Source organism: Callorhinchus milii, unplaced genomic scaffold (assembly GCF_018977255.1).
Source record: "Callorhinchus milii isolate IMCB2004 unplaced genomic scaffold, IMCB_Cmil_1.0 Scaffold12, whole genome shotgun sequence".
NCBI lineage: Eukaryota > Metazoa > Chordata > Chondrichthyes > Chimaeriformes > Callorhinchidae > Callorhinchus > Callorhinchus milii.
In genome coordinates this window covers 18,704,918-18,723,917 of record NW_024704753.1, presented here as the reverse complement: position 1 = coordinate 18,723,917, position 19,000 = coordinate 18,704,918, and the positions used below count along the sequence as shown (strand labels likewise).

Below are 19,000 nucleotides of genomic sequence, written 5' to 3'. Positions count from 1 at the left end.
GAGATACACACACAGGCAGAGACACACACACACACAGATACACAGGCAGAGACACACATACACACAGGCGGAGAGACACACACACACAGGCGGAGAGACACACACACACAGGCAGAGACACACACACACAGGCAGAGACACACACACACACAGGCGGAGGACACACACACACAGGCGGAGAGACACACACACACACAGATACACAGGCAGAGAGACACATACACACAGGCGGAGAGACACACACACACAGGCAGAGACACACACACACACAGATACACAGGCAGAGAGAGACACACACACAGGCGGAGAGACACACACACACACACACACACACAGGCAGAGACTGACACACACGGCAGAGACACACACACACACACACAGGCAGAGACTGACACACACGGCAGAGATGCCGGTGGAGAGAGCTGAGGAATCGCCCACATAACAGATAAAGAGAGACTTTTAAAATCATTTAACCCTGAGCTGTCCACGGTCGGTGTTGTGGTTCCCCGCGGCGGGGGGGGCGTGTGCTGCCGGACAGTGGGAGCGAGCGGCCTCCTCCTTATTCCTGTTATTGTGCTTAGTGCTTTGGAAACCTCACAGAGGTTTACAAAAGGTACCGCAGAAAGGCCTTCGGTGTAGTACCTATGCAAATAGAACAGGTTCCACCCGGGACCGTTTGCGGGGGACGCCGCTGCGCGCAGTCGGCTGCCGCGTTCGGCCGCGCACAACGTACAGGCAATTCGCTTTACAGTGTATCCCGCGAAGCGCTCGGAGACGTCTCGGAAGAGGTGATCCGGCGCCGTATATATGCAGTGTACAGTTTGGGACCCGCCATGTCGAGTGACTGCCAGGGTGTTGGCCGAGGAACGAGATCGATCTTGGTCCCCTTTCACCCAGCAGGTTCTTATGTTCCGATGTTCTTATAAGCGAACGATGGAAGGCAAATTGGTCACAGTAAGAGCTCGGAGTGCTTAATGACTTCGAGTGTGTTGAAACTTCAGATTGAGAGGGGAGGGATTGGATGTGCTGTGCAAGGCAGATAGCGCGTACTTCACAGCAAGACGTGCTCCGTGAATATAAGTCCTTGAAGCTTTGATGGCTTGCCAAGTTCTGTTAAAGAAGTCTGCATTCTTCGCTATTTTTTTAAGCATTACTAAGGTATGCGCGGATATGCTACTAAAATAAGATATACAGTGGTCCTGTTTATAGACGGTTGCTCTATTTTTGGGGTCGCCGCTAACCACTACGGTACATTAAACGTGGATTTACTGAAACAGCATTGTTTCGAAACTGGACTTTCTGTGGACGGTTAAAGGATTCTGTGTAGTAGCGACTGTATGTCTGGGTCACTGTGTGGAACTGTGTGTCATTTTCAGCGATATGGTCCAGGCCAATATTGCTCTTGTCTGCCCCCGTGGTACGTCACTGTTTTGGGCTGAGGTACTCATTCGCACTGACCGTAATATTCTCCCACACAGGATCGAAGTCCTTGCACACACGCTCGTTGCGATGGGTGGTCAACAAGAAGAACATTCAGCTGTCAAGCTCTTCCGAGAATACCTGAGGCTCAGGACGGTCCACCCTCAGCCAGACTATGGTACGTTTGGGGGAGAGAGAGTGTCATCGGGTGACGGAGTCATTTGTACACCTTGACTGAATCTCGCAGGTTTTGATTGGCACCCGCAAGTGTTTTCGTGTCCAAGTATTGAAACCTGCATCTGATCTAATTTGCGTGTGTACGTGATAATAATCATAACCCTGGCATTTGATACAGGGCCTCGTCACGTCTTCAAGACGTCTCAAAGCGCTTGGCAGAATATACGGTAAAGCCAATATAGTTTGCGGGGGAAACGCAGCACAGCAGCGTCCCACAAACAGTCGTGGAATGAGTGACCAGATTCTTTTTTTGAGGGGTTATTAACTTCGCCAATCAACTAACAACCAGGTTCCTTACTTACTGCTGGGTAAACGGAGGCGTGTGGAGGGAGGAAACTTGGCCAAAGGGTAGATACTATTGAAGATACGGTATGGGTTTAGACGCAGAGTAAAAGCTCCCTTTGCTTGAGAAGAGATGAAAAGAATATATATTTTCTCTCCGAAAAAAATACTTTCCCCATAGGAAAATAATTGCTGTTTTGGAGTGGAATACTGTTTCTGCGCTTTCAGACATTCAGATGAAATTAGATTATTCAGTAATATTTGATTTACCCGAGACTTTGTGGCGCGAGAGGTAGTTTGTTGTATCGTGAAAATAAATGAACTGCATATGATGTCATTCCAAATCCTGCTCTCAAAGAGATGCATTAATGAAGAATTGGCTTAGATATTTGTCGGGTCAGGATATCAAGGCACATGGGGCAAGGGCGGGTAATTGGAGTTGAGGTACAGATCGGCCATGAACTTATAGGATGGCGGAACAGGCTCGAAGGGCTGAATGGCCTCCTCCTGTTCCTATGTTTCCTATGTTCCTGGTGCAACACCACTGCTAATGATTTGCCCGTTGGGTCAATGAGGAAACCAAAGCTAATTATTTTAATAAAGCAGTTGGATGTCAAGTGTTCTGAGAGGATCACAAGCTGTTCAGAATTGTGAGCAAGTCCCTAACCCTTTGAGATTGGGATGTACGAGAACCATGACGTGATATTTATGTGCACTCACACACTCACATTAGCAAATTCCAATTCTCTGGGCAAATGCCAATCAATGCAAACACTTAAGCCATCACGTTAGAATCTGCATTCTTTTTTAGAAAGATAAACTGACTTGGTGTACGATGATAAACAGTAGAGGAGGACAGGTGGGGGCTGAGGGTGTGGGGGGGAGAGAGGGGGAGAGAGAGAGTGGTAACACTTACACCGGGTCCAAAAATACGGCTGTTTGTGGGACGCTGCTGTGCGCAATCGGCTGCCGCGTTTCGCTCACAAAATACACAGTCAATTCACTTTACAGTATATTCCGTGAAGCGCTCTGAGACGTCTCAAAGACGTGATAAGGTGCTGTATCAAATGCCAGGATTATTATTATTATTATGCCTTTCAGATGGCGCTGTTGCATTCCTGGAGAAACTTGGTGCAGAGTTGGGGCTGCCCTGTAAGAAGGTGGAGGTGAGAGATGTTTCCTTTGCAGTTGCACAATCCTGACTGCCTGATTTCGGAATAAAAATAGGGAGGAGGGTCAGGGGGGAAGCAGGGAGATAGAAAGCACGGTCGAAGAGGACGGTCTTGAGGTGAGTCTTGAAGGTGGCGAGGGAGGGGGGCGAGGCGGAGGGACTGCGAGACTTTTTAAAGATAATTTAAAGATCACAGAATAATGGAAACGTAGCTTCTTGGGTTGAGAACTAGATGAGGAATTGGAATATCAATGGAAAAGCTATGTCTGGGATGAGAGGGGAGAAATGACTTCTGTTCTACATCCCATAGTAAGTGTTAGACTATTGATAAAAGACTTACTTTAATATTATCACAGTTTCTATTATCACATTAGTTTATTGTGGACGTGGGACAGACGACATTGAAAAAATCATCTGGGCTAAGGCCTGATTTTACCGCAAGTAAATATATGTAAGATAATACTAGTCCTTGCATTTGATACAGCGCCTTATCACGGCTTCACGGAATATATTGTAAAGTGTGGTGACTGTATATTCTGTGGGCGAAAGGCAACAGTGCAACCTTGCTCCAGATCTTAAGGACTTCGAGGATCAGCTGGGTAAACTGTTGAGGAAAATCGGTGCTTCTAAAGACGCTAAAAATCAGCAGACGGTTAGAATTGTACTTTCCAGGGCCATTGCAGTGCGCTCGTGCAGATCAGTCAATGGAAGGCATAAATAGTTCATTGGCTTTGTTGTGCAGGTTTATCCGGGCCGAGTGATCACGATACTTACCTGGGAAGGAACGGATCCACACCTGAGATCTCTTCTCCTCAACTCCCACACGGATGTGGTTCCGGTCTATGAGGTAGGCTTTCTTCCCGCAGCAGACAGGGGGAATTGTGCTACTATTTTGCCGTGAGTGGTTTGAGGAAAGGAGGAAGACTCATTGACATATTTGTGTGCCCAGGAACACTGGAAACATGATCCGTTTGCTGCAGTGAAAGACGAACTGGGTAATATCTATGGACGAGGCACCCAGGATATGAAGTGTGTCACCATTCAGTGAGTTTTACCAATGAGGGTTTGACAGTTCGGTGTGTGAGGCGACTACGTGGAGTGTGAAGGATTCCCTCTCTGCAGAAGGACCTCCTGCTTGAGGAGCGCTGCCTCCCCTCGAGTGTCCCCGGCCTCCCTTTTGCCCCTCGTGCCCTCCCTTCCACCATCGACGGCCGCGCTTTCAGCCACGACACCCCGTAGCTCTGTCGCTCTCTTCCTCTATCTCTCCGCCTTGCCTCGCCTCGCCTCGCCTCGCCTCGCCCCTTCCTTCCTTCCTTTTCTCCTTCCCTCCTTCTCTCCTTACCTCCTTCCCTCCCTCCCTCCCTATCTTCAGATCGAGACTGAAGACCTTCCTATTCGACCAGTGCCTATGGGCACCTCCCCACCTTCCCCCGGCTCAGGGTCCTGCTCCGCCACTGTCAAGCGCTCTGGGACGCTGCCCTGTGAAGAATTGTTCAGGAAGTGCTTGTTCTTGTTGTTCAGATATATCGAAGCCATTCGAAGATTGAAGACGGAGGGGAAACGCTTTCCTCGCACAATTCACCTGACATTTGTCCCAGGTACAAAGGGGGAGGGTGTGTGTGTGGGCAGGAGAATGGTGTCAATACTCTAACCGTTTTGTGTTGAGTTGTGCTGTTCAGTTAGAATCTCGCAGGGAATATTCTTGACACTTGCTATTCATACACCAGCAGTTACCCCAACGCACACTCTGTGAGGTCCCAAGCCTTGGCTCTTGCCAACCTGTGATCAAGTCCCTATCCAATTCCCTTTTGAAAGCTATTATCGAATCTGCTTCCACCAGCCTTTCAGGCAGTGCGTTCAGACTGTAACAATTCTCTGGGCTTAAAAAAAAATTCTCGTCTTCCCTCTGATTCTTTTGCCAATTATCTAAAAACATTGCTACTCAACTCTCTTCAGGTAGACTCCGCCATCTTAATACCTAGCCTCCCCTCACTCTCTTCCCCCTTTTTTTTTGTCGAGGTATATAATGTAGGAAGTAAAGATTCTTACCTGAATAAATTGGCCAGGTAACTGTAACTGATCTGTATTCTCTCCTCATGGCTGTGCTCAACATTTAGATGAAGAGGTTGGAGGTTTCAAAGGGATGAAGAAATTTGTGGAACTCAAGGAGTTTCAGGCATTGAATGTTGGCTTCGGGCTGGATGAAGGTGGGGAGCGAGTTCTTTTCTATCCACCTCATTTTTTACTTTTATTTCTAAGCCTTTGAGATGTATGTATGATTCTCTGACAAACATTGGGTAGCTGTCCCCCTGATCTCCACCCAATGTTCTAATGATATTGGGTCCTAGGTCATGTCAGCAAGTGCCCTCTTGTCTTGTTTTCCCTTCCTCCTTCTGGCAGAGAATTGCCACTTAACATTTACAGAGCATCTTTCATGTTGAGAGGGCATCCAAAGGTGTTTGTTTGACAGTCCTGGCTTGACACCCGAGCTAAGGGTGGGAAAGAGAAAGATGAACGAAGATGTGGTCTATGAGGAAGGTCTTGAGACGGTCCTTCAGAGAGGTTGAGATCGGGAACACACTGTGTGGGAATCACAGATACTTTACCAGGTTTGATCCAGGTCCGTGCTGACTTGATCTCGGTTGAAGACACTGATGTAGCTCTAATGCTACATTTGTCATTGACGTCGGGTTTCCTTGCCCACCAGAAAGGCAAAATCAACCCCGTTTTCCCCACTCCCGATCTCATGACTCGTGCTGGAAAGTCAGTCTGGTGAGGATGTCAGAAGATGACAAAATCACTCTTTGCCGTGATGCTCCCACAGTACAAGAATGACAGAAGAAATTGCCCCAAAACACTGTTGTTGGGTGTCTGAAATTGATTGACCCCAATGTACAACAACAACAACGATAACTTGCATTGATTTAGCGCCCCTCACGCAGAGTAGCAACCCAGAGCGTTTTATCTATACCATCTCTTGTCATTGAGGTGCGATGTGTCAGTATTTAATGGCAAAGTGTTGTGACTAATTTATTACAGGTCTTGCCAATCCTGGTGATGCCTTCACCGTGTTCTACGGTGAGAGGAATGTGTGGTGTAAGTATATAATACTAATCCTCGCATTTGATACAGCGCCTTATCGCGTCGTCGAGACCTGCCTCAAAGCGCTTCATAGGATACGCTGTAAAGCGAATCGACTTTGTATTGTATGGGCGAAACACGGCAGCCGATTGCGCACAGCAATGTCCCCACAAACAGTGACCACGTCTCGCAGGTTATATGTGGACACACATCTGAAACGTACCGCACAACATAGCCCCTGCGTTTACACACCTCTCAAAATACACCCACCCCTGTTCACATATCGCATACCAGATGGCTTCAGTGGGAGAAGAAGCAGCAATAGATCAGACACAATACAGCATTACATTTGTACAGCGCCTTTCACGTCAGGAGGACGTACCAAGGCACCGGGCAAGGGTCCAAATGGCTTCCTTCTGTGCTGTAAACTCTCTACAGTTCTAACTCCTCACCCCTTTGTGTGTTGTCAGGGATTTCGGTGAAATGTACCGGAAACCCAGGCCATGGATCACGATTCATAGAAAACACTGCAGCAGAAAAGCTGGTGAGGTGTACAACATTTCATACAAGAGTCCATTCAGAATGCTTGAAGACAAAAGGAATTAACTTTGTACAGAACATCAGGGAGCTGGGATTAACCTTGGTCGATGCACGAGTTTCCAGGCATCTGAGATTAATTTTGTACAATACACGAGAGAAACTTGTTCCAGGTTCCTGGGATTAACTCAGTTTTCCAAATCCTGGCAATTCCTTCAATGCGTTGTATGATGAAAACAGCTGTTAGTGTAAGAATCAGTCTTTGTTCCTCAGCAGGAGGAGGGAATCCATAGAGGAAAGGGAGTCTTGAACCAGGAGAACCACATACAAGGAAATGAGATTAAGTCCTGAATGTATCAGGAGGAGTGAGTTCTGGGCAGTGGAATTCACTCTTTCCTGGAGATACTTATAGTGAATATTAGCGCTGAGTAATGGTAAACTGCAGTTGGCATTCTTCAGGCAAAGCACATCCGAGAGAGTGGATCTGAATAGTGGAGGGAGATGTATACAATACAATCTCAACAGTAAAAGAGGCGCAGAGTTCCTGAAGATCACAGAGAGAAAGTTAACGTTACTGAGCCTTAGAGTCGAGGAAGATCTCACATTCAATCCTTGTTGCCTACTGAGGTACCTCAGCTTAAGAACATAAGAATTTGCTGGCGAAGGAAGACCAAGATCCATCTAGTTCGCCTTCTGCCATCTTGGCAGTCTCTTGACATGTTGTGTCTCAAACTAGACACTGTATCTTAGCTGGGATGGTTGTAACGAGAATAAATTACATTTGTATAGTGCCTTTCACTTGATACAGCGCCTTGTCAGGAGGACATCCCAAAGCGTTGGACGCCACATTCGGAGCTCTCTGTGAGTTGGGCTAAGAGGGGNAAAAAATCTACTAGCGTTACCTGTTCCAGATTACTTTCCAGGGGCCTATTCGGGAAAGAGCAGGGGACAGGTGATCTCGGTGTCGAATAGGGGGAACGCTCACTGTCTAGGTTTGCCCATCGCCATTTGGGTGAGATACTGGAGGGTTACTAGTGCTTATGAAACATAACTGACATGAAGAGGGAGAAAAAGAATGTACGTATACTGTGAAGAAGAGAGGATAGTGGAACCATGTGCTACTCCCTTCCCTGTATATAAACCCAGGTACACAGCTGGTCGGTGTAAATAATTGTTCCATTTCCTTTGTAATATTTCAGCGCAAGGTTATCAATTCTTTCCTGGATTTCAGAGAGAAAGAGAGAAAGAGGTAAGGACTCTTCACAAAGTCTCTTACCTTGCCCTTCATAAGAGGAAGCCTGACTCCTTCTACATCCCTTCCACATCTACACATGTCAATCCCATCACTGACTCTTATCACCTGTCCACCTCCCCTTAAGCTAACTTCAACATCGTCATATCCATTTCTCTACCTCACATGGTAGTCAACTAATAATAATAATAATAATCCTTGCATTTGATACAGCGCCTTACCACGTCATCGAGACGTCTCAAAGCGCTTCCCAGGATATACTGTCGGGTGTAGTGACTGTGTGTTTTGCGGGTGAAGGGCGGCAGCCAATTGCGCCCAGCGTTTAAAATACCCCCAAAAATTTGGTCACTCAATCCACGACTGTTTGTGGGACACTGCCGTGCGCAAATTGGCAGCTATTATCTTTGAAATGCTTTGATGTTACAGGCGCTAGATCAACCACGAATATTATTATAATTTATCCCAACTGTAATGATGGCTTTTTCTTGTGTTCTAGGCTGAACCAGAGTGAGTGTTTGGCATTGGGCGACGTCACCACTGTTAACATGACCATGTTAAACGGAGGTGTAGCCTATAATGTTGTTCCCAATGAGATGACAGCTGGCTTTGATATTCGAATCCCCCCGACTGTGGACTTGAAGGTATGGCTCAGTCTGATCTGCATTCTTATACCAAACTTAACAGCGCTTTTTAACCGTCTTTAGGAGGAGTCTGCGAGTTTTATTTTAGAAATTTGAACGGGCAGCCCGCTGTCTTAAAAAAGACAAATTTCAACCCTCTGCACAGTATTGAGCAGGTGACTGTTCGAATAAACTTATTGATAAAATGAAATTAAAAAATGATTTGGTCACTTCATTCCACGGCTGTTTGTGGGACGCTGCTGTGCGCAATTGGCTGCCGTGTTTGGTCCACAAAATATTCAGTCAATTCACACGACAGTATATTCTATGAAGCGCTTTGAGACGTCTCGAAGACGTGATAAGGCGCTGCATCAAATGCAAGGATTTTTAGAGTTTGGAGTTGATCATTGGATTGCATCTTTTATATTGATTAACTGTCCTTTCATTTCTATGCCTGTATCTTACTTCTTTGTTGAACTTGTAAGTAGACAATTGCCTTTCTTCCTCGGAGACTAATGTCACTGTATTATTACCCGTCACTTCTTGTTTTAGGTGTTCGAGGAACAGATCAGTACTTGGTGTCAGGAGGCTGGAGATGGTGTTGGCTACGAGTTCCATCAGGTAATGATCAGACTTTATGTAAGCTGCGCATTTAATTTTTCATTGAGGTTATCAGGCCTTGAGCGTATCAGAAGGGTTTATAACAATCAGGGACTGTTCCCTGATCTCATCTTAGAGTCCCGTAGGAATGAGGTTAAAGCACTCGCCTCGCAAGCGAGAGGACCTGGGTTTGATTCCCGGGCAGGGAGAAACCTTGGGCAAGTTTTATTGCTCCACACACACACACACACACACACACACGCCTCTGTTTACCAGCAGCACGTAAGAGCCCGGTTGGTAGTCGATTGGCAGATCGCTTTTCCGGGGGTAATAATCCCTTCAAAAAAATAATGATTTTGTCACTCAATCCACGGCTGTTTGTGGGACGCTGCTGTGCGCAATTGGCTGCCGTGTTTCTCCCACAAAATTCACTTTACCCTATCTTCTGTGAAGCGCTTTGAGAAGTCTCGACCACACGAAGGCACTACATTAAATGCAAGGATTATTATTATTGTTATTACGTTCTCATTTCATCTGCTGATAGAAAACCATGGATCAGCAAGTGACATCAATTGACAAGTCCAATCCCTGGTGGAATGCCTTCTACACCACTTGTCAGCAAATGTGAGTCATGACGGCTTCAAAGGATCTGGGTTTGAAACTGGGGTTAAGTCTCGAGTGTTGAGTGGTGACATTTGCCTGTGTAATATAACCTGTCCTCCTGGTCCCAATAGCTAAATTAGTGGAGCAGAGGGTGGCTCCTATGTGTAATTTGCATTTTTTTCCTTAAAATGAATGAAATCCAGCTTGAGTTTTCTAGACCAGTGGCTTATTCTCTTCGGCGGGGAGGTGAGTGAGGTGTTTTCGAGCTCAGCTGGCTCCTAGGTGTGATGGCCTTGGCAATGGAACGTCAATGCTCATGGGAACAAGGTTTTACTGAATTGTTTTTCCCCCCCCCCCCTCCATTTCAGGAATCTGAAGCTTCAGTGTGAGATCTTCCCTGCAGCTACAGACATCCGGTTCATTCGTGAGGTGTGTGTGTGTGTTTCCTCACGTGGTCATTTATCTGTTGGCAATTTTTTTTGTTGCCCACCTGCGGTCCCTTCGCCTCGCCCCCTCCCTCGTCCTTCAAGGCCCGTCTCAAGACCCTCTTCTTCGACCGCGCCTTCGGCCACCCTCCTACCCCCACCCTCCCTGCCCTCCACCCCCTCCTGATCCCGATCCCCAGCTCGGGTCCAAATCCCTGGCTGACCGGCGCCTTGAGACGTGTAAAAGTAAGTAAATGTAAATGTGAAGGCGCAGATGAAGAGGAGGGTCTTGAGGCAGGCCTTGAAGGAGTCGAGGGAGGGAGCGAGGCCAGGGGACTGTGGAATGGAGTTCCTTCCCTACGTGGCCGGTGTATGTATTGGCGATATAGCACGTCTACTCGTGTACTTTGGGGATGAGGTGTCAGTGTGTTTGGATGTGCGCTGTGAGTGTGTGCATGTGTTTAGCTTGTACACGGTGACCGAAAAGTCATGGTAACTACCCTATTATGTAAAAAAAAATCAATCATATAAACATAGAATCTTACAGCACAGAAGGAGGCCATTCGGCCCACTGTGCCACCCAATCAGTCCCACTCCCCCACTGATCAGACATTGTAACGGTATCGCAGCGTTTTGGTCACCCTGTATATGAGGACAGTCTCGATGGTGTTTGTTACCGGGTCTGTTCTCTGTTCCCAGATCGGCTGTCCTGCTATCGGTTTCTCCCCCATGAGCCACACTCCGATTCTACTGCACGACCACAATGAGTTCTTGAACGAAAAAGTGTTCCTGAAAGGAATTGACGTCTACACAGAACTAATCCCGGCCCTGGCAAGTGTCCCACCTTTGGAGGGTGAAGCCTGAGACGGAACAGCACACCCAGACACCAACCCCCAGTGATTCGTTTTAAACAATAAATATTACTGGTGCTGTTTTCGGTGATATTCGCCTGATAAATTTTACCGATTAAGTGTGTCATTCAGGCTTCGATATAAAAAGTGATTTGCTTTTTGTATAATTAATTCATTTATTAATTGTTGGGGCAGAACTTGCGTTCTGTTTCCCATCCTAGACTTTTATTCAGGAGTTGGGGGGGTGGCTTTTTAAACCCTTGTGTTCTTCTACAACGCAGCCCTGGAATCAGACTCCATAATAGTGATCTGCCATCAAATTGTGTTCAAAATTATGAGGGGTTTTGATAGAGTAGATTGGGGAGAAACTGTTTCCACTGGCGGGCGGGTGGGTCAGTAATCTGAGGACAGAGATTTAAGATAATTGGCAAAAGACCCAGAGGGGAGGCAAGGAGAACTTTTTTTTTTACCCAGAAAGTTGTTAAGGTCTGGAACGCACTGCCTGAAAGGCTGGTGGAAGCAGATTCGATAATAGCTTTCAAAAAGGAATTAGATACGTACTTAAAAAGGAAGAATTTGCATGGCTATGGGGTAAGAGCGGGGGAGTGGGGACTAGTTAGGGTAAGAGCGGGGGAGTGGGACTAGTTGGGGTAAGAGTGGGGGACTGGGACTAGTTGGGGTAAGAGGGGGAGTGGGGACTAGTTAGGGTAAGAGCGGGGGAGTGGGACTAGTTGGGGTAAGAGTGGGGGAGTGGGGACTAGTTGGGGTAAGAGGGGGAGTGGGGACTAGTTAGGGTAAGAGCGGGGGAGTGGGACTAGTTGGGGTAAGAGTGGGGGAGTGGGACTAGTTGGGGTAAGAGTGGGGGAGTGGGGCTAGTTGGTAGCTCTTTCATAGCACAGGCCCGATGGGCCGAATGGCCTCCTTCTACACTGTGAAATTCTATGATGTGACCTGGGTGTTCCGAGAGCCTGTTGGAAGTTGCACTTCAATCTGAATTCACCTCTGAAATTGTACCTCCATCGATTACAGTAAAGCAACAAATGGTACGGTGCGATTAGATTGCCCGGCCTCCCAGCAGGGTGGGGTGGGGTGGGGGGGGGAGGTGGGGAGAATGGGATAGATTGTGGTTTGAAATCTAGATTGTATTCTTGCCAAATAAAAACCTTAATGAAGAATTTCCTCAAACCGTAGGGTGTGGAATCAAAGATCGACCCGAGCTGCCTTTTGTGTTCTTTCGCCTGTTTCAGAATGTTTGCTGCTTTGTTTCCTGCCACGAAAGCAGTGGGATTTTTAAGTGAGAATCGTCCTCGCATTTAATAATCCTTTTGCATTTGATATACCGCCTGATCCCGTCTTCGAGACGTCTCAAACGCTTCCCAGAATGTACTGTAAAGTGAATTGACTGTAAATGTTGTGGGTGAAACGCAGTAGTCAATTGCGCACAGCGCCGTCCCACAAAGAGTCGTGGATTGAGTAACCAAACTATTTAAAACATTTTTAAGGGATTTTTTTACCCTCCAATCAACTAACACCCAGATTCCTACTCTCTGCTGGTGAACAGAGGCGTGGGTGTGTGTGTGTGTGTGTGTGTGTGTGTGTGTTTGTGTGTGGAGTAAGGAAACTTGCCTAAGGTTTCGCCCCTGTCCGGGAACCGAACCCAGTTCCTCTCGCTTGCGAGTCGAGAGCTCTTAACTACTGAGCTACAGGACTACACTACTTGCAAAAGTTAACAGCTTATGTGTTAAAACCCGAGTTGGTAATGCAAAGCTTTTTTTTTCCCTGAACAAAAAAAAACATATCGGCTGAAAAAAAACGAATTCAGTGGTGAAGGATTTGATCGAATTTACTATAAATCTATTGTGCTTCAAAAATGACCTAAAAGTTGAACATAGGCTCTTAAGGGAGACACCAAGAGAGTGGTTCAATCTGTCTACAAGACCCAGAGGGGATTCATAGCTGCAAACACGAACATGTTTTGTGACCTTTATTTAAAAGTACACGGCACCCGCATCAGTTCCAGATGAATTTTTGTCACAAAAATATGAAATGCGATGGAAGTTTAAAGTCCTGGTCAATGTTGTTGAAACAATCCAATCCAATTCTAATCTCAAACTCTCTCTCCCACCCCCCAACACCCCCACTCCCCCCCCACCCCAGGCCTCCCTCTATCTGCTGTTGCAGACTGTAAACTATGAGAGGTTCCGAGTTGAATCCTTAGCTCTCTAACGTCACGTCGAAGAAACTGTTCGTATTGACCACTCGCTCACACCGTAGCGCAGACGCCAGCGCTATTAATGTAATCTTGCACACAATGGAAATCGTTGAGATTATGTGGGGGCCTCGAGCTCAGTGTTTCGCCCACGAAATACGCAAGTCAATTCGCCTTACGGCGTAGCCCGTGAAGCACTTTGAGGCGTCTGGAAGACGCGATGAGGCGCCGGATCAAAGGCCAGGATTGTCATTAATATTTCCATTCCTGGAAAGCGAAGTAAAACTCCGTTCAAAGGAAGAAAAAAAAAACTGCTCAGATGCCAACGCAATACAAAGCCATTGTGGAGTCCTGTAGCTCAGTGGTTAGAGCACTCGCTTTGCAAGTGAGAGACCTGAGTTCAATTCCAGGCAGAGGGCGAAACCTTGGGCAAGTTTCCTTACCCCACACAGAGCCTAATAATAGTCCCTCCAACACCAAAAACAATAATAAATTGGTCATTTTCAATCTACGACTGTTTGTGGGACATTGCTGTGCGCAATTGGCTGCCGCGTTCGCCCACAAATATACAGTCAATTCACTTTACAGTGTGTTCTGTGAAGCGCTTTGGGACGTCCTCCCGACGTGAAAAGCGCTATATCAAATGCAAGGATTATTATTATTATTATTATCGTTACCGAATGCCTGCGTTCGCCCACGCGCACGGTAAACGGAGACACCCTCACTGTGTCGCCACCAGGAGAGAAAGGCCGATTCTAACGGTTTCTCGAACAAACCCTATGTTTGTGCGTCCACTCCTGCGAATATTGCCGCAGTTGTGTTTTAACGCAGTGTGACAAAAGGACAAGCAGGGGTATTGGTTATCTGAGCTGGATCAAGCGCCCTGGGACTCTACCTTGCGTGAGAGACGTTATACGAACGCAAGTTGTTTTTGTTGGATTACGAGTAGTAATATTTCAAGTCGCCCCCGAAAGACGGAGATGGCAATTGCCCCACGCAGGAGCTTTCTCGAGCTCCAGATCAGCCCAAGCTGGGTCTCCACAACTTTATTCTCACCAGTAGATGGAGCTTTTATGTTATTTATGTGGAGAAAAATAACTAACTGGGACATTCCCTGAGCCTCTCCATTTCTGTCACTCTTTCTCATTCGCTCGTGTCTTCTCGATGTGACAGAGTGGTTTTAAATTGTTTTATGCTGAAAATTACATTTGAAGTAAAAGAAAATAACCAAGTAATTCAGTGCAGCAGCTAGAACCATCTGCCTAGGGCACCAACCAACTGTGCAATAATAATAATAATCCTGGCATTTGATACAGCGCCTTATCACGTCGTTCAGACGTCTCAAAGCACTTCACTGTAATGTGAATTAACTGTATATTTTGTGGGCGAAATGCAGCAGCCGATTGCCAAGTCCCACGAACAGTCATGGATTGAGTGACCAAATTATTATTATTATTATCTTTTTGGAAGGGATTATTGTCCCCTGAAAAGCGATGCGCGAATCGACGAACGATCGGGTTCCTACTTACTGCTCGGTTAAAAACAGAGGCGCGCGCGCGTGCGTGTGTGTGTGTGTGGGTTAAGGAAACTTGCCTAACGTTTCACGCTGCCTCGGGAATCAAACCCGGGTCCTCTGGCTCGCCAGGCGAGTGCTCTAACCGCTGAGCTACAGGACTCCACAGTAATGGGTTGGGACAGGGGTGCGATTGGTACTGAATTCCCCAGGACACCAGCCGGTGTCGGTGACACTTGCACTCTCTGTTTAATAACAGACCACTTTAGGACAATGTGTGATGATGCTCCTCGTTTTGTGTGCTTTCACCTCCTTTAACCTCCTGTGAATGGCGTTGGGTCCCCTCTCTACGCTGCACTGATAAACAGCCTCTCCCCGAGGTTACCTCAGGACCTTGTTGGACCCTCTGTGACCCGCCAATAATAGAATGAAAAATGGCTATCAAAAGCTCAAATCACAAGGTCACCACATCATCAGCCCTGGGATTTCTGAGACTAAAGTGGTTTGATGTAGAGGTTATCCTGCGCTAACAGGGTATGGCCTGATGGCAGATAATTTCCGAGAGCTGTGAGAGGAATAGTAAAACGTTTCATCACTGCTGGTGTCTGCCCGCAGGTACCAGGCTGCTCGTGAGATTGCAGACAAAGGCAAATTGTTTCTTCTAGTCGGCGGATTATAAATCAAGACAATGTTCCACAATTCGCTTCCAAAATCCTGCAGCTTTAGTGGTTAGAGAGCTCGCCTCGCAAGCGAGAGGGCCTGGGTTCGATTCCCCCGAACAGGGCGAAATCTTAGGCAAGTTTCCTTACTCCACCCACACGCACCTCTGTTTACCAGCAGTAAGTAGGAAGCCGGTTGTTATTCGATTGGTGGATCGCTCTTCTGGGGCTAAGAATCCCTTTTAAAAAATTATTTGATCACTCAATCCGCGCGACTGTTTGCGGGACACTGCTGTGCGCAATTGGCTGCCACAAAACATACAGTTAATTCACTTTGCAGTATATTCTGTGAAGCGTTTTAAGACGTCTCAAAGACGTGATAAGGCACTATATCAAATGTAAGGAAGGATTATTATTATTTATTACTATTTAAAGGATTTGGTGGCAAAGCTACTGGAACGCTATCCTCAGCAATACAAATCTGGGTGTAATGTACTGGAACAAAGACAAGTATCTGAAAATACATTTTCCTGCCTTCAGCTTTTTTTTATTAAAAAATAAATAATTATTAGGCAATTAGATTATTACTCAGTTCCTCAGCCCAAGATTGGAAACCCCTCCGGGAAGATGATTCTCGTGCTCCTTCTCGTGCTCCTCAATATGACACCAAAATGGCTTTATTATTGTATCTCTAGTACGGAATCACGGTGCACAGAGAGAGAATAATAATAATGATGATCCTTGCATTTGATATAGCATCTTATCACGTCTTCAAGACGTCTCAAAGCGCTTCACGGAATATACTGTAAAGTGAATTGACTGTATATTTTGGGGGTGCAACGTGGCAGCCAATTGCCCACAGCAGCGTCCCCACAAACAGTCGTGGATTGAGTGGCCAAATAATGATTAAAATTTTTTTTTGAGGGATTATTACCCCCGGAAAAGCGATCCGCCAATCGGCTAAACAACCGGGTGCCAACTCACTGCTGGTAAACAGAGGCGTGTGTGTGTGTGGAGTAAGGAAACTTGCCCAAGGTTTCCCCCTGCCCCGGGAATCGAACCCGGGTCCTCTCGCTCATGAGGCGAGCGCTCTAACCACTGAGCTGCATTATAATTACAACACAGTGTTTTTAGTGAGGGCGGCTTGTATCGCTGGGTTCGCAGGCCTACAGTACGCGGCATTAGCTTTCTCAGGTGCCCACCATAATCCATCATTACCATCGCATTACCCGAGTTTCCCTATTCGCTGCTCAATTAGCCCCCGTCTCTGCTCTGGTAAAGGAGCCCAGTACCACTTTGCCCGCAATCTGTTTTCTGTCAAGCGCACTCGGAGTTTTGCTTGGAGAGATGTGCAACATATGCTGCAGAACGATTCATTTTTATTTAAATTCAAATTACCAATATGGTGATCTGTAGACTTCTCGTCGTCGAAATGCACCCTTGGCCCTTCTTGCAATGAGCTGCTTTAAAATCTTTTTTTGCTCTTTTCCCGAAGCTACTGTGGCAAATTCTCCTCTTTGCATTCAATCCTGCAGGTTTCCGAATGTATCTACTGGTTACAGGTCTCCTGGACTGGAGATGGAACACTTTACTTTGTGACGTCTCAACGACGTGATGAGGCGCTATATCAAGTGCAAGGATTATCAATTTTATTGCTGCTTTCATTTACTTTCATCTACTTTCAAATGTCATTTCTCTATCATTCACATCCAGACCCCTCCCCCATATTTGTTTATGTATGTTTTCAGTGCTGTGAGGCGCTACCCCGCTTCAAACCAGTGAGGCGCTATATCAATAATAATAATAATAATCGTTGCATTTAATACAGCGGCTTATCATATTGCCGAGACGTCTCAAAGCGCTTCCCGGGATGTACTGTAAAGCGAATCGACTGTATATTTTGTGGGCGAAACGCGGCAGCCAATTGTGCACAGCAGCGTCCCCACAGACAGCCGTGGAATTGAGTGACCAAATTATTATTACATACACACTGGGTCCCAATGATGAAAGGATAGTATTTCACCCACTGCAACTCCTTAAAAATCTCATAGATTTTGACCTCAGGTGCTAGAGGCAGTTGTACAGTATCTAACACATTCCAACGCACTGTCCAATTTCCCAGACCGGTCTGAAATCGTTGCTTATATTTGCATCCCCGCCCTTGCTGATGTTCCTAACCTCGGAGTGACGCGGAGAGATACCGAGATGTTGTCTTGATTTCATTGCCGACAGCGTGGAAAAAAAAACCATTGTGAACTCCAGAGGGAATTAGCTCTGAAGAAAAAAAAAAATCTGATATGGAATACAGAAAGGCCATTTAGCCACTGAAACCACATTGACACAATTAAGAGTCTGTCAGTGTATCATTCAGATCAGCCTTGCGGACCCCACTGATTACAAAGCCACAATTATTCCACTCACTCCAGACCATAACTATGGCAACAAGGAAAAACAAATTATCCTCATCAAGTCAGTCTACGGTCTCCAAGGACATCTCTGTCCCTAACCCTGCCAGAGGCTCAAATATGAAGAGTCCCGTAGCGCAGTGGTTAGAGCTCTTGCCTCGCAAGCGAGAGGGCTTTATTCCCGGGCAGGACGGGGGGCGAAACATTGGGCAAGTTTCCTTACTCCGCACACACACACACACACACACACACGCCTCTGTTTACCGGCAGTCAGTAGGAACCCGGTTGTTAGTCGATTGGTGGATCGCTTTTCCAGAGGTAATAATCTCTTCAAAAAAAATTAACAACAATAACGTGGTCACTCAATCCACGACTGTTTGTGGGACGGACGCTGCTGTGCGCAATCGGCTGCCGCGTTTCACCCCAAAAATATACAGCGAATTCACTTTACAATATATTCTGTGAAGCGCTTTGAGACGTCTCGAAGATGTGATGAGGCGCTATGAGTGCAAGAAATATTATTATTATTATTGTTATTATTATTTGTTAGTATCTCAAACGTGTAAATAAACCCCAAAGTCAAAATGGTGCTCTCTTCCATGGTCAAAGACAACCATTATTCTTCTGATGATAGTATATTCCTTTCTAAATAACTGGAATATGGATGCTTTGCTTCCAACTCAAATGCCTTTGACTTGAAAATCTGCCGCTTCTGAAGATTCCCTTTCGCTGCTTGAACTCCAACTTTCCACACACAACGTACGTCTTGCCGACCTGTGCAATAGAAGGTAATAACACCCATACTCAACTAGATTGGCCTGTGCGATAAGAAATAATTAACCTGTGTGTGAGATATTTGATCAAGTGTTTTGTGAGGCTTATGCGATAACCCATATTGCCCTACGACCTGTTCTCTCTCTCCCATCACTGAGGATTTCAAGTCTATAATTTGACATGGTATTTCAGTGAGACACCTGTCAGATGAGATCTGCCTGGCTCAGGCAAGACAAAGAACCGGTATTTCACTGACTACACTCTACGCATCATCTGAGCCACCGGACAGAATGCAACCCTTGTGCCCGGGGTCATTTTTATTGTGGCGTGAGAACGCAACAGAGGATTAATAATAATAATGA

The 19,000-nt window shown here is 46.4% G+C and overlaps 1 protein-coding gene and 1 non-coding gene across 3 annotated transcripts in view; one reads left to right on the top strand and one right to left on the bottom strand.

The window, feature by feature from the left end:
• LOC103176752 (aminoacylase-1) overlaps positions 1-11,441 on the top strand; it is an 18,312-nt gene extending 6,871 nt beyond the window's left edge. For both annotated transcript variants that reach the window (XM_007890500.2, XM_042339777.1), the window contains exons 2-15: positions 1,479-1,597; positions 3,040-3,104; positions 3,852-3,956; positions 4,059-4,153; positions 4,631-4,707; positions 5,227-5,316; positions 6,149-6,205; positions 6,661-6,734; positions 7,927-7,976; positions 8,476-8,620; positions 9,152-9,220; positions 9,744-9,823; positions 10,171-10,231; positions 10,927-11,441. In XM_007890500.2, the coding sequence (XP_007888691.1) occupies positions 1,510-1,597; positions 3,040-3,104; positions 3,852-3,956; positions 4,059-4,153; positions 4,631-4,707; positions 5,227-5,316; positions 6,149-6,205; positions 6,661-6,734; positions 7,927-7,976; positions 8,476-8,620; positions 9,152-9,220; positions 9,744-9,823; positions 10,171-10,231; positions 10,927-11,091 (1,221 nt within the window). In that variant the 5' untranslated portion in view covers positions 1,479-1,509 and the 3' untranslated portion in view covers positions 11,092-11,441. The remainder of the gene's footprint in view (positions 1-1,478; positions 1,598-3,039; positions 3,105-3,851; positions 3,957-4,058; positions 4,154-4,630; positions 4,708-5,226; positions 5,317-6,148; positions 6,206-6,660; positions 6,735-7,926; positions 7,977-8,475; positions 8,621-9,151; positions 9,221-9,743; positions 9,824-10,170; positions 10,232-10,926) is intronic.
• A 5,062-nt stretch (positions 11,442-16,503) lies between these two features.
• trnam-cau lies at positions 16,504-16,566 on the bottom strand. The gene has a single exon. It is a non-coding gene; the product is annotated as a tRNA-Met (tRNA).
• Between the last annotated feature and the right edge of the window lie 2,434 nt (positions 16,567-19,000).